The following is a 27,219-nucleotide window of genomic DNA, read 5'->3' on the forward strand; positions in this document are numbered from 1 at the left end:
ATCCAGCTAAGGACATCTGCACACTCTCCTGGCCTCTGGACCCGGGTCCATTACACCATCTGCCTGACCCACATTCCCTCTGAGCCCTTCCTAAGAGACTGGCACTCGGCTCACTCAGATGCCAGACCCTCTCACATTTTATGTGCTCCGTCCAGGTGGTTCATTATTGTATGCCAGTCCAGAATTTACTTATATATTCAGATACCATCATCTCTGCACTAACCTAACATAGTAATGACTGCAGATAAAGACCAAATGGGCCATCTAGTCTGCCCAGCAAATTGCTTATGCCACTCCGTGCAGTTACCCTTATTCATTCTGTTAAGGGTAGTAACTGCCGCTCCATACAGGTTACTCCATGCATTCTGTTAAGGATAATAACTGCTGCTCCGTGCAGTTACCCCCATGAAGAAATGTTGCACCATCCCTTAGTTCAAGCCTTTAGGGATCCAAAGTGTTTGTCCTATGCCCTTTTGAATTCATTAACTCTTCTCGTCTTCACCACCTCTTCTGGGAGGGCATTCCAGGCATCCACCACCCTCTCCGTGAAGAAATAATTCCTGATATTGGTTCTGAGTCGTGCTTCCTGGAGCTTCATATCATGATCCAACGGAAAAGGTTTGAAATTTGTGCATTGTTAATATCTGTCAGGTATCTGACGGTCTGGCTCATATCTCCTCTGCACTTCCTCTCCTCCTGGGTATACATATTTAGATCTTTTAGCCTTTCCTCTCGGGGTCTTCTGAAATAGACCCAACACCATTTTGGTTGCCTTCCTTTGGACTGTTTCCATCTTGTCTCTATCCTTTTTGAGGAACAGGCTCCAGACTTGAACACAATACTCCAGGTGAGGTTTCACCAAAAACCTGTTCAAGGGAATTATCACTCTTTTTCCTGCTGGTTATATTTCTGTCTATGCAGCCCAGCTTCTATCTGGCTTAAGTTCTGCTTTCCCTAATGAAGAGAACATAACTCTATTATTCATTATTCATTATTTGCCAGTGATCTCCAGATCACTGGCAAATATCATAAACTGCTCCCTAGCTCAAGGAATCTACCTGGATGAGCTAAAAATGGCATTCCTCAAACCCCTTTTGAAGAAACCCAACCTGGACACAAAAGAACTCGCCAATTTCCAACCCATATCCAACCTCCCTTTTATCGCGAAACTCACAGAGAAAGTGGTCAATACACAACTCTCAGACTACCTGGAGGAACACAAAATCCTGTACCCCTCCCAGTACGGCTTCCGCAAATCATCCAGCACAGAAACCCTCCTCATCTCCCTATCACACCACATTCTCTTGGGCCTAGACAAAGGGCTCTCTTTCCTTCTAGTCCTCCTAGACATCTCTGCGGCATTCGACACTGTTAATCACACCATCCTTCTAAATCGCCTCTCAGACATCGGATTATCAGGACACGCACTCAGATGGTTCAACTCCTTCCTCAACAACAGAAGCTTTAAGGTCAGAATCAATGACAAAGAATCCCCAAACTTCAAATCAACTCTAGGCGTCCCCCAAGGATCTTCTCTATCTCCTACACTCTTCAATATCTACCTACTGCCCCTCTGTCAGCTGCTCATGAACCTAAACTGAATTCATTACCTCTATGCAGATGACGTACAGATCCTGATCCCCATAAAAGAATCCCTCCCAAAAACTCTTACATACTGGGAAAATTGCCTCAAGTCCATTAATCACCTCCTCTCCAGCCTGAACCTGGTTCTCAATGCAGCCAAGACTGAAATCCTTCTAATCTCCCCCGACCACTCGGCCGGGACAGATCAGACACTCCCAGACTCCCGGATCACACAAGTAAGAGATCTAGGAGTAATCCTCGATAACCATCTGAATCTAAAGAAATCCATCAACACCACCACTAAGTACTGTTTCTATAAGCTTCAAGTTCTGAAAAGACTCAAACCCCTTCTTCATTTCTAGGACTTCAGAACAGTCCTACAGTCAACGCTATTCTCCAAAACTGACTATTGCAATGCTTTCCTCCTGGGGCTACCCATCTCTGCCACCAAACCACTACAGATTCTCCAGAACGCAGCAGCTAGAGTCTTAACAACACTAACCGGGGAGCCCACATCACTCCCATACTACGAAACTTACACTGGCTGCCAATAAAATTCAGAATCTTACACAAGACACTCACCATAATCCACAAAACCATCCACAATCAACTGCCACTAGACCTTCAGATCCCATTCAAACTCTACACATCCGCAAGACCCATCAGAGATGCATACAAAGGAACTCTACAAGTCCCTCCAACTAAATACACACGCCTAACATCCATCAAAGATTGTGCATTCTCCACAGCGGGCCCACTCATTTGGAACAATCTACCGAATGACCTAAGACTGGAACCCTGCCTTCTAACCTTCCGAAAAAAACTTAAGACCTGGCTTTTTCTCCAAGCCTTCCCCTAATCTCTAAAATGCCTACATACCTCCCTACCAGGATCCACCCCACTAACCAGTCACTCAGACCATTCTCAGTATACATATATATTTACCCTCTAGTTTTTTGCTGTACTTCTACTTCCCGGCTACTCTAGCCCCCCCAAGTTGGATACCCTTGTTATATGTAACTTGTTATTGCCTTCTTGTTATATGGTTAACTATTTAGTTAGTCCCTACGTTCCATGTAAACCGATCTGATATGAATCTTTTCATGAAGGTCGGTATATAAAAATGTTAAATAAATAAATAAATAACTCTTGAAAGCTAGTTACTTTTTATTGAGCACTTTTTTTTTCTATCACCTACAACTTGTATCTAAGTGGACTAACACGGCAATCACACTGCACAATAATAAGTTAAATGGAAGTGGAGCATTTGGATCAGCATTCATGGGAGTACATGGCTAAGTAGCATTGGATGTGGCTTGTACCTGGAGGAGGGATCACCAAGGATTATCCTGCAGCTGATCAGTGAGGGAAAACAGCAACCTATACCAAGCAGTATAAGTTGCATATTACTACTACTAGTGCTGCTAGTAATCATTTATATAGTGTTACAAAATATATGCAGCCCTACACTAGCACACATAAGTCCCTGCTCTATGGAGCTTACAATCTAGTCAAGACACACAACAGGTAAAGGATGTGGAAAATAAGAGCACTGGCCTTAATGTTTAGAATGGTTAGCTGTGGAGAAAAAGGATAGGGGAAAGTGAGCATGGAAGACAGGAAGTACAGTGCAATGATTAGAAGTAAAGAAAAAAAGAAAGGGTGTGGAGTTTGATAATCTTATCTTCCTAATAATCTCCCAGAATTCTGGCAGGATTTACTATATCTAATTCTCTGCCCTTTAAAAATCTATATGTAAACCCCTCCGGATGTGTCCTACAGTGTGGGTGCTGAGCCCTGACTTACTCCTTTCAACCCTGTTGGGGTTCTCCAGTGGGGGGAAGGATTTACCTTCAGGGCCTTAGGCATTAATAAACTTTGTGGATTTTCCCAATAAAAAGTCCTCACAGGGTTTGGGGATTCCAAAACATCAAACTTTGAGGTTCTTCACCAAAAATAACAGAAGGTATGTTTCTTTGATGTGACAATCATCTTAAACTATGAAACATTTAAAAGGTGAATCTGTTATTCCCTGCAACAGTTCCTGAGGTCCCCTCTGTTCCCTCCTAGATTTTTAGGTTCTCCATAGGTAGATTGTAAGAATCCTCCTTTACACTTAGGATTTCCCTCTGTACCTGAGATCTTGACTATTAACTCCATCTCCTCCTCAGTGTACCATATTGAGACCAACTCAGCTAAACCTTCTGATTGAGCACTGGATGGGTAGATCTCTCTTCTTTGCTTCTCAAGTGACACCAAATGGACGTTCACTCTTCCAAAAGGTTTCTGCCATTTTGGCACGGACTCCTTCAGGCTGAGTGACATGGGATAAACTGCATAATTCCTAAACCCACTGAGCAATCTCCAATCATAAAAAAAAATACTCCTTAGACTTCTTCCCACAAGGGAGAAGAACCTAGAGCAGTGTTTTCCAGCCTTGTCTTGGAGGCATATCTAGCCAGTTGGGTTTTCAGGATTGTCACAATGAATATGCAATATGGAAACTCAGCATATGCAAATTCATATCATGTATATTCATTGAGCCCAACCTATCTGTGGTACAGCATTTGCACGCTTAAATGGATGCATGGGAGATTAACGTTAATATTTTATAAACTGCAACAGGAGCTGCACAGTTTATAAAACACTACGGGGCCAATATTCAACCAGCAGATAAGTCACTTATCTGGCTATCTAATTAGCCAGACAAAAGGTGGGCGGGCAGATTGGGGTGGTGCTACTTAACTGGCTAAGTAGCAATATAAATTATGTGGCTAAGTCTAGACCTGCTCAGCATAACACTTATCCGGCTAAGTCCCGTTTATAGGCAGATATTCAACGGCATAGCCATATCAGTGAATATCCTTGTAACTTAGCCAAATAAGTGTTATCCGACTATCAGGCCTATACTGTAAGAATCACGGGAGAGCGGGCACTCCATGTTGAGTGCCCGCTCTCCCAAAGCGCGCCCAGCCACCTCTCCTGGGCACACAATTCTTTATTTAAATGAGGGGTCGCGCAAATACGGAGGCGCTAAGGACAACAGCGCATCCCTAATGCCTCCTTATTAGCATAGAGTTGGCTGTCAGTGGGTTCCGATAACCGAATCTCAATTTTACTGGCATCAGTTTCTGAACCCGCTGTCAGCCATGGGTTAGGAAAACGGACGCCGGTAAAATTGAGCGTCCATTTTTCTAACCTGTTGACAGACGGGCAGATTTTTTATTTTTTTAAGTTTTTTAAATTTTTGGTTCCTCCGACTTAATATCGCTAGGATATGAAGTCGGAGTGTGTACAGAAAAGCCGTACATATGCTTAGCCACACATTTTACTTTCAGTAACCCGGGGACTAACTAATAGCCTCATCAACATACATTTGCATGTGATGAGTGCTATTAGTTTTCAGGGGGGTTGGCTGCACGTTTTTGATATGCTAAATAGAAGTATATCGAAAATGCGCGGCTAAACAGTGCGCTCGGCCGAACGCACTCTACTGTATCGGCCTGTAAGTTACTTAGCCAGCTGGCCTCTCAGTATCTACCCCTATATGTTTTAGCACGCATGTACATTTGTATATTTCCAGTGCAAAAAAAATGCAAATTTTCTCTATCCATTTTAATAACATATGCTTGTATATTTTACGTCTGAAATAACTGTGAGACTGTGAGAATAAACATCCAAAATTAAAAGCAGAGGCAGATGTTTTTATAAGTATGAGCGAGTAATTGGAGTCCCAATTTTGTTGCTACCTCTACCAATTCACCTTCTCCAGTTCACCCACACCCTCTAGCCAGTTCTGGATTTGTCAATAGGCACCCATTATTTATTTAAAATCATTTATAGCCCAAAGTTTGAGGCGGGTTACAGAAAAACATACATAGTAAATTATAAACCAGAACCCCCACCCCACCACAAATCACAAACAAAATATACAAAATAAACTTAGCCTGGGTAATAATAAGAGAACCAAACATTTGAAGGAGCTGCTCTTCTAAGAGGTCTTTAAAAACAATTTTAAACAAATGGGTTTTTTAAAAGATTTTTTAAATAGCTTAGAATCTGAAATGCTTCATATTTGCATAGGTAAGGTGTTCCAGAACATAGGGCCAGCTATAGAGAAGGCCCTTTCTCGGATGGACCACGACAAGCTCGAATCTCCACCAGTTCTCGCAGACCTCTCATTCAAGAACTATAGACAAGTCTGTTTTCACTTGTGCGAGTCAAATAGCAGGCATAAATGGGCTCTGACCAACGGCCTGCAAATGCGCAGTAGAGAGCAGCTCTACTGCACATGCGTGGGTAAGAGAGCATGTCGGTCAGAGTGGAGCAACATGGCGCTGGGAGGAAATGCAGCTGTGTGAGGGCTGCCTTGGAAGCAGCAGGGAGGAGCAGCGGTGGCGGTATTCAAGCGTCGGGCAGGCCAGCAACGAGCCCGGTGGTGAGGTTGTTGGAAAGGGCACAGAATTGTGGTATTGAGGTGATTGGACCCCACTCAGGTTATGAATGCAAAGATAAATCATATTAGTGAATAACATTTCTCATGTGGTACTCCCCACCCCAAGCATAGGGGTAATTCACAGTCAGGACCAAGGAACTTGATGTAGCTATAGATAATAGATATATTTATACACACACATACACACAAACACACAGATACACAGTGGCATGTGTTAGCTTTACATCAAGTATTTGCAGAACCACCATGTGTGTCTTATTCTTGTGGATGGATTGTTAAGGAGTGTGAGAAGAGATCTGCCTTGCTGGTCAAGCACTAGAGGTGTGCATTCATTTTCGATGTATTGGCAATCCGCAACGTATATGTCCCTATTCATTGTATTCGTGGGGTCACGAAACATATGGCGAATCCCCATGAATACAACGTATCTAACGAATAAACCCCCCACCCTCCTGACCCCCCCAAGACTCACCAAAAGTCCCTGGTGGTCCAGCAGGGGTTCTGGAGTGATCTCCTGCACTCGGGCTGTCGACTGTCGGTATTCAAAATGGCGCCGATAGCCTTTGCCCTCACTATGTCACAGGGGTTACCGGTGCCATTGGGCGGCCCCTATCACATGGTAGGAGCAATGGACAGCTGGTGCCATCTTGCGCTCCTACCATGTGACAGGGGCCGACCAATGGCACCGGTAGCCCCTGTGACATAGTAAGGGCAAAGGCTATCGGCGCCATTTTGAATACTGGCAGCCGACGGCTCGAGTGCAGGAGATCACTCCAGGACCCCCGCTGGACCACCAGGGACTTTGGCAAGTCTTTGGGGATCAGGAGTCCCCCCCCCAAGTCTTGCCAAAAGTCCCTGGTGGTCCAGCAGCGGTCCTGGAGTGTGTCCAATTATGGCTTGAACACAAAACAAGCACACTCCACATGCTCAATGTCCAGTTCTAATCGTGTGTGCTTGATAGGGATGTGCAGCAGGGACAGATTCGTCCCATTCGGTATTCGTATCCTTGGGGAGCAAAATCCATTGCATCCGTTCTCGGGGGACCCTGATCCGTTCATTAGTTATGTATGTATTCATTTCCCCAAAAAAACTTCATCCCAACCCTTTAAATTTAATTAACTACAACCCCCCACCCTCCTGACCCCCCCCCCCCTCAAGACTTACCAAAAGTCCCTGGTGGTCCAGCAGGGGTCCTGGAGCCATATCCTGCACTCGGGCCGTCGGCAGCCAGTATTCAAAATGGCGCCGATAGCCTTTTCCCTTACTATGTCACAGGGGCCGACCAATGGTACCGGTAGCCCCTGTGACATAGTAAAGGCAAAGGCTATCGGCGCCATTTTGAATATTGGCAGCCGACGACCCGAGTGCAGGATATGGCTCCAGGACCCCCGCTGGACCACCAGGGACTTTGGTAAGTCTTGGGGGGGGGGGGGGTCAGGAGGGTGGGGGGTTGTAGTTAATTAAATTTAAAGGGTTGGGATGAAGTTTTTTTGGGGAAATGAATACATACATAACTAATGAACGGATCAGGGTCCCCCGAGAACGGATGCAATGGATTTGGCTCCCCAAGGATACGAATACCGAATGGGACGAATCTGTCCCTGCTGCACATCCCTATCAAGCACACACGATTAGAACTGGACATTGAGCATGTGGAATGTGCTTGTTTTGTGTTCAAGCCATAATTGGACACATCCTGTTTCTGATAGGATACATAACTTACATGGGATTACTGATTGTAAGTCATCTTTCATGATATATAGTATTGTCTGTCCCACCCAAAATCCGTGTGGTAAGGACATAGTTGATTGAAAATCAGAGTTGTTTGGCCACTGAAAAGAGATAGGCACAATGGTCCAACATTGCATAGAACTTAGGCATGTTTTTCAAGACTTACGATGGAATGTCATTGAGGAATTCAACAAACTTGGAGCAGGGGTGATTAATAAACATAGTGGAACTATACGAAACAATTTTAGATCTTCACTTTAGAGTCGGTGCATTCCATGGGCTTAAATGCAGATATCAAATGATACGGCTTGGTATGATTTTGGCTGATAAGATTATTCTGAATGGCAGTGGTCGATAAATTTATTTTCTCAATGAAAATTTGGCATAATGGCAGAGTAACATTAACCAACGAGTGACTGAGAATGGTTTATGTTAACCAATCGTAGCGATGTAATGTTGCGATTTCGGGTCGCCCCCGGAATCGCCACCCACCTTGTCGCGCGTCCGCACGGACCCCGCGCTCCCCGGGCCTCCGGGGATCTCTGCCGCCACAGGCCCGGCGTCTCCCCACCTCGCCCGGGCCTGCAGCTCCTTCTGCTCCTGCCTCTTCGCCGCGCCGGAGCAGCTGGCGTCTCTCGGCGGTAGGCCCCGCCCCCTAGACGCATGCACGCGCGCGTCTCAGCTCAAAATTTAAAGGGGCCAGCGCGGGAAACTTCGGGGACGCCTCCTGATGACATCAGACGCTGCAGGGTACTTAAGCCCTGCAGCTGGACTAGGACCTTTGCCTTGCAACGAGGTTACCAGGGGTTCCCTGTCTCTAGTTGCTGCGTTCCAGTACCTTCTTGACTTCCTGTGCTTCCTGATCCTGGACTGGCTTACGGTGACTCTCGGCTTCTGACCCTGGACTGGCTTTCGACGATTCCTGGCTTCTGACCCCGGTGCGGCTTACGGTGTTCCCTCTGGCTCTGGACCTCGGACTGGCTTACGACGACTCCCGGCTCTCGGACCTTGGTTTGGCTTACAGCGATCCTTTGGCTTCTGATCCCGGACTGGCAAGCGACGATTCTCTGGTAAACGACCCCGGACTGGTGAGCGACAACCTTGGACTCCGTCCGACTCCGCCCCCGCGGGCTCTCCTAAGTCCCAGCGGCCGGGTCCCTACGGGCTCCTCCTGGGGGGACGCCGGCTTCCAGGGTGAATCGCCTAAGCCCCAGCGGCCGAACTCCTACGAGCTCCTCTCGGGGGAGGCTCGGCTTCCAGGGCGAAGATCTTCTCACCTTTGTACCAGCTCCACAGTTTCATCCTTCCTTGCCACGGCCCTTGGTCGCATAGGGCTTTCCGGGATCTCCCTCCAGCCACTCACAACTCCGTCCTTGCCGCCTTCCGATCGGGACCTCCGTTGTCACCTCACTCAGCGGCTCACCATCTGGTTCCGATCGGTCCAAGGGTCCACGAACCTAACATGTAAGCTATCCCACTCTGATTGGCTCCTTATATTGAGCACTGTTATTTTAAACACATTGTTGTCTGTATCTGTTTATAGAGGCATCTTTGTAGCAGAGTGGAATAAGAGCAATGCCAAATGTAATAAACCCAGTCCCCAGATTCATAAAGAATACATTTCAAAACACAGACCCATGTCAGGGATCAAAACTAAAGGTTTAGTGTCAGCATTTTTTACTAGCAAAGAAAAAATATTTGAATATGTTATAGTGGACTGTAGAGACCTGGATCGATGATTATATTAAGGGTTGATTTTAAGTCACTGCCTTCATTGTATGCAAACTTGTTTCATGCATATTCATTGTGGATAACCTGAAAACCAGACCTGTTTGTGGCTCATAAGGATCGGAGTTGGCCATCCCTGCAATAGTCCATCCATGCTCTCTGATTGAGAGACATCAGTCCTCTAGGCTGTTACTACCCTGAGTCCCTGGGATCCAGAGGACTTAGGCAGGTAGAAAAAATAAAATCTTCAGAAAAAAAAGGGGATCAAAATAAAGGAAGGAAGAGTGGACCAAATTCCTCCTCAAAACAAAAAAGTTTCCACTGAGTCATCTTAAAGTCAGGTGAAGGCACCCTTGCTACTTTTCCTTTACCCAAATCTCAGATTTAGAGGCCCTAGTGTCCTTCCCTAAGTAAAATAAACAAGCATAGTGACATACTAAAAAATTCATACCCTACAATGGTGGCAGGGGTTTATATACTCTGATAGCTCAACATCTCAGATTCCATATGGGGGAGTCACGGGGCCGGCGGAAGCAAAAGGCAAACTGGGTCTGGGCCTATGGCGCCGACCATTAGGGGGGATGTGAGCTATGTAGGGCCGCAAGTGGCAGCGCCACCACTCACGGCCCCGCATGGCTCATGCCCCCTAATGGGGGTGGTGGTGCGACCAGGGGGGCGGGTGGCGTGACCGGGTGGGGCCGGTGCACGAGGGGGGGCAGGTGCAAGGCAGACGGTGCCTAGGGCGCCTAATCTCCTTGTACCAGCCCTAGGGATTCACAATCCACACTAAGTATTCTTCTGTTCAAGCCCCACGCCAATGGTGGAAACTCCTTTAAGTAGAGGTCTAGGAGGATCTCGACAATTAAGAAAGAGAAAGAAAACTAACATATACTGTTCAGAATATCTGGTCAAGTAAAATTTTGGCTTCGTTACTTCAAATTTAACACACAGTGTCAACAGTAAATCAGACTGAGCCCACTATTTCTTCCTGGCATATATTGGAATGTGGGGTTTTTCAAGGATCAGCACTATCTGCCATCCTGTTTACTATCAACCTAATTCCACTTTTTCTTGATGCTCCTGATTTTGGTGTACATTGTTGTTTGTATGCCGATGACATACAGGTTTATTCCCCTATATTTTCAAGTTCATCTGCATCTGTTGACTTTCTCTCACTATGTTTATCTACTATTAGAGCATGGCTATTCCAGAATAGACTTGCTCTTAATGTTGCTAAAACAGAGATTATAGTTTTAGAGAGATTCATGTTTAGTTACAAACCACAGAAATTTGTAGTGGATGATTGTGATATTCCATTTGCGTCTCTGGTAAAAAGCTTAGGGGTATTTTTAGACTCCAGCTTAAGTATGTGTCTGCAAGTTAATGTACTTGCTAAGACCACTTTTTTAAAATTGTGGCTGCTCTGTAATTTGAAAATGCTTCTTACTCTTTCAATCTCAGGAGTTACCCACCCAGAAAAATAATCTAGGCATCATAATTGATATTACATTGAAATTGTCAGCTCAGTGTGCTGCAGCAGTCAAAAAAGCAAACAGAATGTTAGGAATTATTAGGAAGGGAATGGCAAATAAAATGGTGGATGTCATAATGCCTCTGTATTGCTCCATGGTGGGACCACACCTTCAATACTGTGTACAATTCTGGTTGCCGCATCTCAAAAAAGATATAATTGTGATGGAGAAGGTACAGAGAAGGGCGACTAAAATGATAAAGGGGACGGAACAGCTCCCCTATGAGGAAAGGCTAAGGAAGATAGGGCTGTTCGGTTTGGAGAAGAGATGGCTGAGGGGGGATATGATAAAGTTCTACAAAATCATGAAAGAACTTGAACAGGTAAATGTGATTTGGTTATTTACTCTCAGATAATAGAAGGTCTAGGAGGCATTGCCAGAGGATGTGGTTATAGCAGTTAGTGTAACTGGGTTTAAAAAAGGTTTGGATAAGTTCCTAGAGGACAAGTCCATAAGTTGCTAACAATCAATAAGGAATAGTAGCTTGGGGTCTATTTAATGTTTGGGTACTTGCCAGATACTTGTGACTTGGATTGGCCACTGTTGGACACAGGACGTTGGGCTTGATAGACCCTTGGCTCCCGGTCCAATTTAAGATAAAATAACAAAATTGCAAGTAGTCATAAATTTATTGATAATGTGAGCTATCCCTGATGTGTGCTGTGTTAAAACTTTATTACTTGCAACACTCACTTCATTCATCACAAGCCTGTTTACTGTTTGTTCCCTCCGTTAAAGTAGCTTATCTTAACAAACCTTGGGAAAGGACTTTTTCTCTCTGGCCCAATCTTATGGAGCAGTGTCCTGTAACAGATGTGGAAGGCTCCATGCATTAAGACATTCAAGAAACTGTTAAAGACCTTTTTGTATCACTTAGCATTTGATCTTCCGGACACACCTAGGACCTGGACTAACTTTTATCTTTATTTAGTATATTCAGCTCATTAAGGTTATTTTTGTTCTTAGATTTGCTCTTTTTCTATCAATATCATTTGTTTTATTTTTTGTATCATTTTATGAGGGTGTTTATGCAATCCGCTTTGAACTTTGGTTAAGCAGGATAGAAATGGTTTTAAATAAATAAAATAAGCCATTTCTAATCAGTGTTTTACCCTCCACCACCAGATGGCAATGCACACCTTATTGACAAGAATTAAGACATGGAGGAGAGGAAAGGACCAAGTGAGAAAGGAAACTGAAAAAGTAAATAGAAAGGAAGTGAGCAGGAGCTGGGGAGAAAACTAAAGGCAGGGAAAGAGCAAAGGGGAGAAGAGAGTGGAAGAGGGGAAGGAAAAAAGAGACATGAAGGAGGTATGACAGGAAGAATGGAGGAAAGTGGAAGTGAAAAAGATTAGGGTGGTGATGGCTGGAGACAGCAAGAGAGAGGTAATACTATAACCAACTATTCTAGTATGCATGTATTATTCTTGATGAAAAATTATTTTAACAACACTTATTTATTCACTTATTAATACAGCTTGATTCAAAGTGAATAATTTATGGTCCTAGGGAATTGAGAATCACAAAAACAGCTTTTATGAGCCCCTTTTTTTAGCAAACTTCAAAGCTAGCAAATGATCTTTTGTGGTTTTGCCAGTCTTACTCTGCCACTTGTTTCTTGAGTTCTCCCTCCTGTTTCTGATTCTGCCTGCACACCATGAAACTGAAGGAGCAGTTCTCATAGCTGAGCTATGCCGGCAACAGCGCTGCTCTGGGCAAGTATGGGCAGCAGCAGAGAAAACAATGGGATAGCTTGCAGCTGTACACATCTGCATTTGTGGGTGCCTATCATTTCTATATGGATGACATTATAGGGGGGAGGGGGGGAGTGTCCCTTGTCTAGTTCAGTCTCCTTTCTCTCTTCCCTTGTTATTTGGCCCTACCACAATATGAGACCCTGATCCCGAACATCAAATGCAGTGATTATTCTGGACTTGCAACCAGTCATATTCTCTGACATTTACTACATTTTCTAAGCAAATGCCAAAAAAGCCCCTGTCTTTGCTCCAAACTCATCACCAGAGGATAAGTAACAGCACTAGAATATTGATCCAATCTTAGTGATCCAATAGTAATTTTCCACCAATCACAACATAAGCTATCTTTGTGTTGGTTTAATATAATCCTCTCCTCAGTACTGAGCTTTATGATTATGAAATCAATATTCTATAACTCCTAAAAACCATCTGTTCAAACTGGATTTCTAGAATTTAATTTTCGGACCATTCAGAGGCAACTGAGGGCCATGGGAAGGACAATAGATTTTAATTGTGTTCTTCTCCAACTACATATTACGGTGGCAAAATAACATAGTACATAATTTTATAACATAACAGGCCCATTCTTTCTTGGTGGTGTTTCAAACTATTGACTAGCATGCAAACTTCAATATATTTTTAACTGAGTCTGCACTGTTTACCACTCCTCTTCTTAATCTTAGAGAAGGTAATTTTCAAAAGTGTTTCCAGTGATTTACTTGCAGAAATGGGCTTTTTGAAAATTGCCTGCCTGATTATACGGAGAAACCTATGTGCTTATGTCCTGTTCATACGTGAGTTTATCGAGACATAGCAGAGATGTTTCTGGTGGCGGAGCTGGAAATGTGTTTGCACTTATGCACATACTTTAGAAATTTGAAAGCTACGAGTATACATTTTCTGTGCAGATATTTTAGCAGGTATAACCATGATTTGTCAGGACCATGATTTGTCAGGATAATTTTCACAGCAGACTTACGCACTTACGTCCACTTTGAAAATTGGTGCAACTTTTGCGTGTCTTCACCAGCTGAGTTAGGTGCAACGTTACAAACTATTCCCACAATTTGAAGAAAAGCAAGACAATCGGACTGAGCATCAGGATCCCCAAATATTTTAGTAATGATTCTTTCCCAGGGTTAGTTTATGTAAGTAGGACGCAGGGGGGCAGACTAACCATTTGCACAACAGGGCATTGCTCAAGGACCCACAGAACTCTTCCCTAGCCTCAGATGGATGGTTAGGGGCCAATGACCCTTATTGTCCAGGGGCCCAGATCGCTATCCATCCACCCCTGAGTGGTATTAGGTTGGGGCCTTCATCTTGTGGCCCTGTAATAAACAATTTCTTCTCACTGAAGGTGGAATAGGCAGCATGAAGCAAAGCCCTGTAAGGACAATTGACTGATTGGTTTAACCCTTGAGGAGTTGTGAATCTCTTGCCATTCACCAAAGCTATACGGTTATCCCTCAATTTCTCTGGAATTTGCTCCTTGAGAATTTGTGTTTAATGCAGAGCTGCCATCTACCTGACCATCCTTAGGAAGTGACTCTCTCTTTTAAGGCTCCCTTATTTACTTTATTTTGTACTTCTCAACCTTTCTTTATCACATTTCATTACAGTAGATTAAGACAGCCATGCGTGCACCCTCAGATCCCTTCTTATGAACTCCCAAACAATGAGGATAACTTTCAAATGACTCCGTGCAGCCTCATATACATAGAAACATAGAAATGTCGGCAGAAGAAGACCAAACGGCCCATCCAGTCTGCCCAGCAAGCTTTCACACTTATTTTTCTCATCTTCTCATCTTTGCCAAGACTGACTACTGCAATTCCCTACTTCTCGGCCTACCCAACAATGCCATCCATCCCATTCAAATTCTGCAAAACACCACAGCCCGGATCTTGACCAACTTACGTAAACATGACCATATTACCCCTGTTCTAAAAGATTTACATTGGCTTCCAATAGCTTCCCGCATACAATATAAGGCACTCTCTCTAATCCATAAGGCCTTATACAACCCTGAAATGAACTGGTTTAATGATTCCTTCGATTTACACCAGTCTAATAAGCCTACCAGACAAGCACACCTTGCAACCATGCCTATCCCTTCTCCTAAACTCTACAAACTTACTTCCACGAGAGCCCGTGCATTATCGATAGCCGGGCCGACCCTCTGGAATACAATGCCAGTTGAATTACGGCAAGAGGAATGCCTCAAATCTTTCAAGCGGAAGCTTAAGACCTGGCTCTTTGCTAAAGCATACACCTAATTTTTCACTCTTCCTATCCATTATTTCCACCTTCCACTCTCCCCTCTACTTTCCCCTTCACTGTCCCTCTCTCCCTCTCTCCCCTCCCCTCTTTCCCCCCTTTTACTTCTTTCCCCCGCTCCTCCCTCCTCAGCTCTCCTCTCTCCTCTTCCCCTTTCTCTCTCACTAGCCTGCCTACACTTCTTAGTCTTTATTTTCCATTGTACATATGTATATAATTGCAAACGTTGTTATAATATAATTTAATGCAAACTTTCCCATGTTATCTCCCACTCCCTTTTAATACCTTGTTCGCATGTTTTAATCGTTCAATGTAAAGCGCCATGCCTGGCGCCAGTTTATGTTACAATGTGAACCGATATGATATCCTGGATGAATGTCGGTATATAAAAATTTTAAATAAATAAATAAATAAATAAATACTTATCTATTACTCTGACTGCTGAGGTCAGGGCCCTTATTGGTAACTTTTTGGTTCTAATTTCCTTCCACCCCTGCCATTGTTGTAGAGAGCAGTCCTGGAGCTGTATCAAAGTGAAGTATCAAGCCAATGTTGCTGAAGGAGACTGAGTTTATTTTTATACCATTTTGGACTTATTTGCTGTGGGTGTACTATTCATTGGGTACTATTACTTTGGAATTAGTGTTTTCCTGTCTTCAGTGCTAGTAAAAAGAACTTTTTAACAATCATTTGGGATTCTGAGTGGTGTTTTGGCATATGGATGGACTGATGAGTGGAAGAGCCCTAGTAAGAAGAAACCCTGAGGACCTTAAAGAGTTTAATCTTTTCTCCCCTGTGTGGGAACCCAGGGAGGTCATGGGACCTGTGCTAGGCCACAAGTCTCCCTGTGAGCCTCTGCGGTAGGACTGTCCTGGGACAAGGGGCTACATACACACAAGGGTTTAAATAGGGCCAGTGCAAGAATATTTGGCACCCTGGATAAACCTTTGGTCATTCACCTCTCCCCTCCCAACCAGCAGCAGCAGCTCCAGCACTGCACTCTTTTTCTTTGACACAGTACCCCTGTAGACATCACACTGGCAGGATTTGGCCACCCCCAAAATCTTGGTGCACTAGGCGATTGCCTAGTTTGCCTAATGGAAGCATCGGCCCTAGATTTAAAGCCAATGTAAAGCTCTGATGGTTTTTTGTGTTTGTTTAAGAACATAAGAACATAGGAAGTTGCCTAGCATCCTGTTTCCAACAGTGGCCAATCCATGTTACAAGTACCTAGCAAGTACCCAAAACATTAAATAGATCCCATGCTACCAATGCCAGGAATAGCAGTGGCTATTCCCTAAGTCAACTTGATTAAAGCAGTTAATGGACTTCTCCTCCAAGAACTTATCCAAAACTTTTTAAAACCCAACTACACTAACTGCACTAATCACATCCTCTGGCAACAAATTCCAGACTTAATTATGCGTTGAGTGAAAAACTAACTTCAAGGAGTACCCCCTAGTCCTTTTATTATCCAAAAGAGTAAATAACTGATTCACATTTACCCATTCTAGACCTCTCATGATTTTATACACCTCTATCATATTCCCCCTCAGCTATCTCTTCTCCAAGCTGAACAGCCCTAACCTCTTCAGCCTTTCCTCATAGGGGAGCTGTTCCATTCCCCTTATCATTTTGGTCGCCCTTCTCTGTACCTTCTCCAGTGCAACTATATCTTTTTGAGATGCGGCGACCAGAATTGTACACAGTATTCAAGGTGTGGTCTCATCATGAAATGATACAGAGGCATCATGATATTTTCTGTTTTATTAACCATTCCCTTCCTAATAATTCCTAACAATCTGCTTGCTTTTTTGACTGCCGTAGCACACTGAGCTGATGATTTCAATGTATTATCTACTATGAAGCCTAATATGGAACCTAACATCGTGTAACTACAGCATGGGTTATTTTTCCCTATATGCATCACCTTGCACTTGTCCACATTAAATTTCATCTGCCATTTGGATGAACAATCTTTCAATCTCATAAATTCCTCCTGCAATTTATCATAATCCACTTGTGATTTAACAACTCTGAATAATTTTGTATCATCTGCAAATTTGACTACCTCACTTGTCATATTCCTTTCCAGATCATTTATAAATATATTGAAAAGCATCTGTCCAAGTACAGATCCCTGAGGCACTCCACTGTTTACCTTTTTCTACTGTGAAAAAATTGACCATTTAATCCTATTCTCTGTTTCGTGTCTTTTAATCCGTTGGTAGTCCATGAAAGGACCTCACCTCCTATCCCATGACTTTTTAGTTTTCTTAGAAGCCTCTCATAAGGGACTTTGTCAAATGCCTTCTGAAAATCCAAATACACTACATCTACTGGCTGAACTTTATCCACATGCTTATTCACCCTTCAAAAAAATGAAGCAGATTTGTGAGGCAAGACTTCCCTTGGGTAAATCCATATTGACTGTGTTCCATTAAACCATGTCTTTCTATATGCTCTACGATTTTGATCTTTAGAATAGTTTCCACTATTTTTCCTGGCACTGAAGTCAGGCTCATTAGTCTATAGTTCCCCGGATCACCCCTGGAGCCCTTTTTAAATATAGGGGTTACATTGGTATTCTGTGTTCAGACTGTGCACACTGGCATTCTGCCCAGGGGCTTTGACCTAGGGGGCTAATTTCTCGAGGCCTACACTGGGTGCTACCTGAGGGGCTTATCACCTGCGTGCACACAGGATTACCTCGAGGGCTTATCCAATGTAAACACAAACAATTACTGAGATTATACCTGGGGGCTTGAATCCAGGAGCTTATCCCCTATACAAAGAGTCACAGACAAACTTTCATTCAGTACATCATGGTTCCAGGTACTTAGGAAAGTAAATTTATTTGAGCAATAGGAGGATAGAACAAATAAAATAGATAATAACAACTGCTACATCTCTCTCTCTATATATATATATATAAGCTTACATGTTTCCAAAGGATCAGCCTGTGCTATCACGTCCAAGAGCCACTCTCCCTTCTCTCTCTCTCTCGCTGTCTCTCCTTATATACTAAATATGCTTGTGAAAGCAGTGATTTTCCCTTCCTCTGATTTCTTATCAAATCTCAAGTGCAGCTGTGTGGCCTTCACTTTCTCTCTCAGGTTTTAGTATAAGTTAATTGCTTGCTTTCTCATCATAGACCTAGTGGAATAACTAAATAAACAGACTCTTGCCTGTTCGTAAACATTTCATAGTACAAGACAGTAAATAGGAGTTCACTCAGAGGTTGGCCTGTGGCCTTCAAACTAGTCTGCGTCTGGGTGAAAACTCTGAATCCATACAGCCTACCCTCTATATACATTCTCACCAAAAGTAACAAAAAATGACTCCAACAATTGGCCACCCTCCAGTCTTCAGGTACAATAGATGATTTTAATGACCTTTGAAAACATTCTCCGGAATACCCATTCTCCCCAATATCGTCATTAGTAAACACAGAAGCAAAGAATTCATTTAGTCTTTCTGCAATGGCTTTATCTTCCCTAAGTGCCTCTTTAACCCCTTGATCATCTAATTGTCCAACCAACTCCTTCGCAGGTTTCCTTCTTCGGATATATTTTAAAAAGATTTTATTATGAGTTTTTGCCTCTATGGCCAACTTCATTACGAATTCTCTCTTAGTCTGTCTTATCAATATTTTACACTTAACTTGACAATGCTTATGCTTTTTCCTATTTTCTTCAGATGGATCCTTCTTACAATTTTTGAAGGATTTTTTTTTTTGGGATAAAATAGCCTCTTTCACTTCACCTTTTAACCATTGCGGTAATCATTTTGCCTTCCTTCCATCTTTCTTATTGAATGAAGTACATCTGGACTGCGCTTCTAAGATGGTATTTTTAAACAAAGTCCACGGCTGTTGTATGCTTTTAATCTTTGTAGCTGCACCTTTCAGTTTTTTTCCATTTTCTTCATTTTATTAAAGTTTCCCTTTTGAAAATTTAGTGTTAGTGCTGTAGATTAAGTGGCCTCACCACCGTTACCTCTCACCAAATCCTGAGTTCCACTAAGAATTAGATCTAAAATAGTTCCCTCTCTCGTCAGTTCCTGAACTAATTGTTCCATGAAGCAGTCGTTTATTCCATCCAGGAACTTTATGTCTCTAGCAGGCCTGATATTACATTCACCCAGTCAATATTGGGGTAATTGAAATCTAACACAACACACAAAAAAGAGTCGGTGGATAACCACAACAATAATCTAATGGCAAAGATAATGGACGATAAGAATGTTTTGTTTGATAAGAGTCTGAGTCATCTTGAAATCCATGGATGGAGGACTGTTTTAATTAAAAGTCAAAAAAGTTCTATAAAAAATATTTTTGAAGCATTAAAGAATTAAAAAATGATGAAGGTGGATGATTGAGTAGACCGGTTAGTGTCTATAATAAAGACATATAATGTCAGGCTTGCTGACACCTTCTTAGGCTATTATTTATAATATGGTAATTGAAATCTCCCATTATTAGTGCACTGCCAAATTGGTTAGCTTCTCTGATTTCTCTTAGCATTTCATTGTCTCATCATTTTGGCCAGATGGATGGTATTATACTCCTATTGCTATACTCTTCCCCAACACACAAGGGGTTTCTACCCATAAAGATTCAAATGTGCATTTAGTCTCTTGCAGAATCTTTATCTTGTTGGACTCTATGCCTTGTTGTCTTCTTTATTTTGGCCTTTTAATCATGTGTACTTCAAACAAATACCGGCTTTGTTAGTCATGTCAGATACAAAACCACAGTTAAAACTGGCAATAATGTTGCATGAGAAACACAGTAAACATTGCTCAGAGGCATTCCTGCAATACCCAAGCTAAAACTAGGGAGGTCGATATTTAGTGCCACTTAGCCGGCTAAGTGGCAATGTCTGAAAATTTGGCTGCTCTGGCTGGCTAATTGCTTATCTGGCTAAATAGTGAGGGGGTAAATTTGAAAAGGATTTACAGGCTTAAAACTGGGTTTTACATATGTAAATGTACCTATGTGTATAAGTGGGCTTTTGAAAATTGCTACAATCCAGGCCATTGAATTGTCAATAGGTTTACACATGTAAGTGCACTTTAAGCACAAAAATGGGCTTTTGAAAACTGCTATGATAGTATGTTATGTTTACACATGTAACTCCTTTGAAAATTACCTCCTTAGTTGGATAAGTAGGGGCTGGATGGGGGCGTTTCAGGGAGGAGCTACTTATCCAACTAATGTAACTGGCTAAGTGCTAATTTTCAGCCTTAACTAGTTTAGTTAGCCAGATAAGCTATTTCTCTGTTCTATAGTTAGTCAGGTAACTATAAAATGCTAAGAGACAGCTGAGCTTATTCAGTGGCACGGTCACGCTGCTGAATATCTCTGCCAAGTTAGTCAGATAAGTTTATCTGGCTAACTTGCTCAGCGTTGGTCCCTTGGTTTCTAGTGGGATGGTTGCAATGGGACTCTTGCTCCTCACCCTGCAAAGACAAAGTCGTGTGTACTTGTACTGTTCTCACACACAGACTGTTCTACCCTGAGATTAGTTAATCTGCCTTCACTCTCTGTTCTTTTCATACTGTGGAGCTACTCCAGGATTATGAGGGCCTGATTTACTAAGCCTTTACTCCCATTTGGTGTTTAGTAAATCAAGCCCCCTTTTACAGTTGGAAAGCTTCCATTTTGGTTCCTATTTTCTCCTGGGATTGACTCCAAAACTCCATTGACATACATTTAATCCATCATTAGTTATTCCGAGAGCAAACTAATCCAGGATTGAAACTGCCACCTAGAGGAGGACGTAATTTTGCTCCCGGATTAATTATTCCAGGCATAACTAAGTATGTGAATGAAGTGAATCCCAGGATTAAGTCTGAACACAAATGGAAAGTATTCCACATTTAACCCAGGAGAGGTTTCACAACGTGAACAGAACAGGGAGCAAAGCCAGATTAACCCAAAACTGAAGGTAAGAGTAGAAGCATATGTGTGTAAGGGCAGTATAAGTGACCCTCCAGAGTACAGGTATATGTGTATTTGCTAGGTCTTCTTTGCTTTTCTAAAGGCTTCTTTTGCTTCCCAGAAGAGAAGGGGCTACTGGAAATAGCCGAGACTCAAAGAGGCATTAGAGCAGAAGAGGGCTGTAATGCCTGAACATATTCTGTAACTGCACAAGCGAAAACGCAAAGTCATTATAACATCATTAATACATATCTTATTGCCTACAGAAACTTTATTGTGGATTCTGATGCGGACCCCCTCCCCCATTTTATCCCTAATTTGGGGATTGGAAGATTCGGAAACCTACCTGTACAAGGCAGAGGCAGCTCTCTTTAATCCTTTCGGCCTGTTGGGTTTAGGTTCTCCGGCCATGTTGATGTCTGTGATTAATAAAAACCTCAGATTAATGGCAGTGGATTAAAAACCCATCACACAGCCTTGGTTTAGAGAGTGTGACTTTCTTGCCTGGTGCAGGTGGTAATCTCATAACATATGATTCGATTATCCACACAGTACTAATTCTCCAGTCCTGGGAGAGGAAGGCCTACTGTGTTAATCAAACTTGATTTTGTGAGCAATCATTGTTTCTTTTAGCACTCTGAGTGGAGAAAGGAAGCTCCTGCTGGGCCTGGACCATGTGTGCAAATGCAGCCATAATAGCTGTGTGCCTCTTATTATTCACAGCAGCTGGGATACTGCTAGGTTCCAGCCTGAAAAGACACCACACAGAAAGCAAGCTCAGATTTTTCACTGGAGTCTTTTTCTAAAGAGAATCAAACTACATTTGTGATGCAAAAATGGAGTTTTCCCTCCTTGCAAATTCTCCCTCCTTATCTACACTGAGGACAGACATGGCTGCAGTGGTGATTTTCTGCCAGGCCGCAGCAGGTCGCTGACCTGGAATCTTTTTGAACGGCAGCAAATTCACTTTTCATGAATTTGTCACAGTTCAAGGTTCTGGAGACAAGGGGAAAGAAAGTGCCAGACACTTAAGGCACCATGAGAATCTTCAAAGCTGGTGGCCTGGCATTTCCTGGCTGCTGATTTCAGGAGCTCATCAGTCAGGAAGAGCCGGCGGCGCCCAGCCCCCCCCCCCCCATGTTTAAACAATGCTCACGATGCAAGGAGGGGATGGTTAGTGGAGCTTATCCCCGCCAGCTGCTGAAGAGATAAAGAGGCCATCACTGCGCAAGACCTGTGCTGCTGCGGCTGGAGGCGCTCATCTCGCCAGCTGCTGAAGAAATGAGGCCATTGCTGTCAGTCTAGCCATTTGCCTGCCTGAGCTGTGCTGTGATAGCTGGACGAGCTCATCCCGCCAGCAATGAGGCCACCCACCCACCGCTGGACCTGTGCTGTGTCATGAAGAGGTGTGTGTGTGTATCGGGGGGGGGGGGGGGGGGGGAGAGTAAGAGCAAGGTCTGGATCAGTGGGGTGAAGTGGAGAGAGAAGAAACAAGGTTTAGGCCGAGGTGAAGAGGGGGTGAAGGAGAATCAAGATCTGGACTGGGGGCTGGGGGTGAGAGCAGAGAGAAGGTTGTCATAGGCATGTCCCCCCTCTCACCCTCGACCCGTGTATGGCTGGTCACAGAAATGAAGTTTATGGAAGCACCTCTCCCCACTGCAACATGGGTCGGGCAGTAGCGCTGCATTGCTGTGGTACAGAAGATTCACGATGGAGTTTGCTGTTTGATAGAGCTTGGTGGGGGGCTGAGAAGGTCACAGATGAACTGGGTCTCATACCCATGGAGGGAAAAAGATGGCTGACTGCTGCTCATAGAGTGGGCACTGAGGGATGGTCTCAGATGAGACTTCCCTCCAGTCCTTGGCCCAGTAATGGTTCTTAAGTCACTTGAGTATTAAGTCCGGGGTTTGGAGGCTATATAAATAATGAGGAGAAAAATCGCCTATGTTGTGCTGACTACTCAAGTTTAACGAATATGTTTTCATTATGAAGTGTCATAGCCCCTGAAGAGGATAGCAACCTGTTCTGTAAGCTGCTTTGTCACAGGACCTCAGGCCAAACGTACTAAAACAGTACATTTGGCCTGAAGTCCTGTGGCCTCCCAGACACTGAGCGCCATCAACAGGTCAGGTTCAAAGTGTATCCCTAATGAATATGCACGAGATAAATTTGCATACAAAGGAGGCAGTGTGCATGCAAATGAATCTCATGCATATTCACTAGGGATATCCTGAAAACCTGACCTACTGGCAGCTGATGAGGGCTGGGATGAATACTACTGTACTAAAGGGTTTATTTTTCCCATTTTGGGTCTATGAGGAGAATGGTTTGTCCATAGACCCCCTTGGCGAGGTAGAGAGGAGCAGATGAATCCACTCTGAAGTGTCTGAAAGGCAGAATATAAAAAAATAAAAAAATAAATAAACCAGAACCTAGCAAGAAAATTGGAGTGGCAGTAACTTTTAACATTTGCTATAACATTGTTTTAAGGGGGAAGGTGAGATGTCTGGTGGTAAGAGCAGCGAGTGATTGTTGGGGGGAGTTCTTTGGCCCTGAGTTCTAATCTTGGCTCTGTCACGGAATGCATGACCTTTACCTGCCTCTGCCTCTCTTTAACTACACGTACAGGAGAAATGAGAGCCACGTTATTTCTTCTCTCTTTCCCCCTATGAAGGTGTCATGAAGATCAGGCACCAAAACAAGAAGCAGACTTCACACCCCAGAGGTGGCTGCATGTATATAATTGTAAAGCATGGTGGGTCCCTGCTTGGAGGAGAGATGATCTATAAATCCAAATAATTGCTTTTTCCCCTCTAAAGGCATGTACAGTGTAGTAGGACTTGGTACTCGTGTTTTACGTCCATAGTGCCTTTTCCTTGGTTGGCTGTGCTGACATGCTGTTATAAAAAGATGACCTTGCCTGGGAAGACTGTAGCTGAAAGATATATCATTGCTACCACTGGGGTGCATTCAGACGCCTCCTGCAAATCACCCTTTGATGTGGAAAGCTGACGGAAGGCAGAGCTCCTCTAATGTCACAAGGCTGGTATAACTCTCTGCAAGTGCCGCACAGCCTCCTGCATTATTGCACAGAGGACTGCCACTGGGAGAGAGAATTATTTGAGAGCCATTTGTGCCTTGACCAGTTTCAGCCCAAACTTCTGAAATATAGTATTATAAAACATACAGGTGCCGGCTTGCCTTTATGGTCGGGATGATCATAATTCTTTAAGTTATGGCAGAACGTTAATGGGGAGGCATTTGTTGGCCCTAAGCGCCTGACGTGTGCTGGTGGCAGGACTTTCAGACAGACAGAAAAGCTCAGACTAAATCTAGACTTGGGCTAAAAGGCTTTGGGATGTCCGACTTGTCTGGTTTATATCAGCGTTGCCATGGTTCATTCAGGAGCTGCTTCGGTTAAAAATAGTGGGCGATGCTTCTTACAGGGAGTCAGACAAAGCCAGAAAGGGAAGGAGGGAGACCAGGGAGAGGCTAGTAGGACAATTTTACATGCTACTGAGGAACTAATATTTCATATAAAGCGATTTGTTGCTTAAGGACAGGGTTGGCTGGGGATTTGGATTCCCGGAAACTTCTTTCATAGACACTTTCTTTTCCCCTCAGCGCCTCCTTTCTACAGTTCTGCAAATCATGTTAGCACCGCAAAATGTAATAATAAGAATAGCCGTGGGGCAGAGGAGCGGTCCAGTGATTAAGGCACAGTCAAGAGGAGTCCTGGGATGCAAGTTCAGATTCACATTGCCAGGGATTCTCTCCCTGGCCTGGGATAAATCATCTTATCGACTCCTCCTGCCTCCCCTTATCGGATGATAACAGTAATGGCAATTGTTCCTTCTCCTCTAAAGCACTGCAGGCACCAGAAATCTACTTCCAGACCATCCTCCTCTGAGGCCGCCTGTGAGTTCTGTACATTTTTTGAAGTACTAAACTGTAAAGTGTGTTGTGAGCAGGTTTATATGGAGGATAAAACAGAAATCCAAACAATTATGAAAACGTTGTTTAATGCAACCAAATATGCAATCTACAGTTGAAGCTCTATCAGACTGTACGGAGTGGAGCACACCTGATAGATTTTACGTACAGTCAGTCTATGCCATCTAACCCTATCTTGCTATACTGTAAATCAGCTGAAACTTGTGTGATTTTTGTATTCCCCAGGATCACCACAAACAACCAACTGCCCAAAAAGGGTAGTGTTAAATGAGTTAAACGTTTTACAACCAAACGATTGCAACTATGTACAAAATATATGTCATCTGCAGTCCTTGCGAGGCTGTGTAGAACAATCTGTGTGTGCAGGGGGACCCTACACAGGACGTTACATTGCATTTGATTTTTTTTTTTTTTATAATGGGATCAAGCAAGCAGCAGAACTGAAAATCTGTGACTCTCCAAGTCTCCTTCCATGCCGCTCTTTGGACCTGCCACTGCAACCCTGCTCTGGGGGAGGGGTGGAATGGAGGTGTATGGTGGACCAGTTTGCATACAATCTTTTCCGTCTTAAGATGGACAATTTTTATACCAGGTAGGAAGTTGATTGTGTGGACGACTATGTAGTGAGTAAGGAGATGAAATCAAGGTGGTTTTTTTTTTTTTCCACACAAGGTCACCATAACTTTCAATAAAATGAAGTCAGGGGCAAGATGATAAAAGAAAGTGGGAGACCATGGGCCTGCAGGTCATTTTCTTGATTTTTTTGTGAATTTAACAGAAATTGTGATTTTGTGTTCAAACATTAGAGCCATTTTTTTTAGAAACAGCCCTCACATTATTTCACCCTTTCCACCTGTTACCATGGTAAAAAAAATTTTCATTTTTACTGATTTAAGTACAGTGGAAATGTGTGACCTCCAGAAGTATCACAAAAACACATAAGTGAATGAAACATTTTAGTTGTGTACGCTTACTTTTTTTTTTTTATCCCCAAAATCCCTATAAGAGGAATCCACTATAGTCCTGGATGACTGAAGGCCTTGTCTTGATGACTCAGTGTATCCAAATGATGTAAAAAAGATCTTTCATATATGTTAGTATTTTTTTTTTATTGCTTTCTCAAGCATTGATGAGCATAATACACACCAGCATATTAAACAGTGATTAAACAGTGTAGCTGGATGGGGGTACCACAAGCATAGGTGTCGGTAGCATGGAAGAAGCAAGATGGCGGAAACTGCATAAGTGTCACTGATCTCCTCTGCTTTTATCGCTAATCATTGCGAGGTCAAAACATAAACGCAAGCCTAAGGCTTTTCCTACAGGCTTGACAGGACTGATGGTAGTAGGGACCAAAGAAGGCTGTGGATATGGCAGGCGTTGAGATGTGTGATGCTGGTTCAATATTGCAAGCCTTGCTTAGCTTGCATCTGTCTCCCACCCACCATAAGAGAGTTAAATTGCAATTGTATACTGTGCCACTAGGGGGTATTGGGAGAAAGGAAGCAAGACATTTATTGTTGTCAATTTAGTGATGTTGTGGCTAGATTTGGTGACTTTTGGAAGCAGATGGAGATTTTAGAACTGTGAATGCAACAGGGAGCTAGTTTAGCCTATTTTTAAACAATTTAGTGAAATATCAGGCAACTTTTTTATAGTCTTAAAATTTCCATCAAGTCCCCTATTGACTCAGTGTGTTTGGAAGCAGGAAAGTTTCTGAGTGTGTGTGTATTTTTGCATGGCCCTGCCTCCTTTTGCTTTCCTCTGATGCCACTACCCAGTCACACATAGGAAGGGCCAGGTGTCAGCAGGGCTATGTGGCAAGGGTCAGGATTCAGCAGGTTTTTGTGGGACATTGGTAGGCAACTGTTATACGCTGTAGATGGTGAAGCTGAAAGTAAGCTTAGTCACAGGAAGGGGGGGGGGGTGAGGAAGGTGAATCTCCTGGGCCTGCAACTGAAAGGAGTGGTGGGGGTGATAGGGTCGGGAGTCAGTCTCTGCATCTGCAAAGACAAGCGGCAGTGCTCCAGCTTGTGCTCAGAGAGGGGCAGCTGGCTCACCAAGGACAAAGCCAGTAAGTATTTGGGAGAGCAGGGGTACAGAGGGGAGGTCGGAAAAGTGACTGCTGCAGGCCGGGGAAAAGGCTGGCAGCTAGCGCAAGAACCTTATGTGATGCTGTAGAAGGGTGGCAACATTTGCTGAGAGAGTACATGAGCATGAGCACAACAGCTTGAAGAGAATGTGTTCTGACAC

At 43.5% G+C, this 27,219-nt stretch overlaps 1 protein-coding gene across 5 annotated transcripts in view; it reads right to left on the minus strand.

Moving 5' to 3' along the window:
• The window catches only part of RALY (RALY heterogeneous nuclear ribonucleoprotein), a 918,689-nt gene that overhangs the window by 96,213 nt on the left and 795,257 nt on the right, over positions 1–27,219 (minus strand). For all 5 annotated transcript variants that reach the window (XM_029612733.1, XM_029612736.1, XM_029612731.1 and 2 more), the window contains one exon: positions 21,359–21,431. In XM_029612733.1, the coding sequence (XP_029468593.1) occupies positions 21,359–21,431 (73 nt within the window). The remainder of the gene's footprint in view (positions 1–21,358; positions 21,432–27,219) is intronic.

The sequence above is a fragment of the Rhinatrema bivittatum genome, chromosome 8, assembly GCF_901001135.1.
Source record: "Rhinatrema bivittatum chromosome 8, aRhiBiv1.1, whole genome shotgun sequence".
NCBI classification, from domain to species: domain Eukaryota; kingdom Metazoa; phylum Chordata; class Amphibia; order Gymnophiona; family Rhinatrematidae; genus Rhinatrema; species Rhinatrema bivittatum.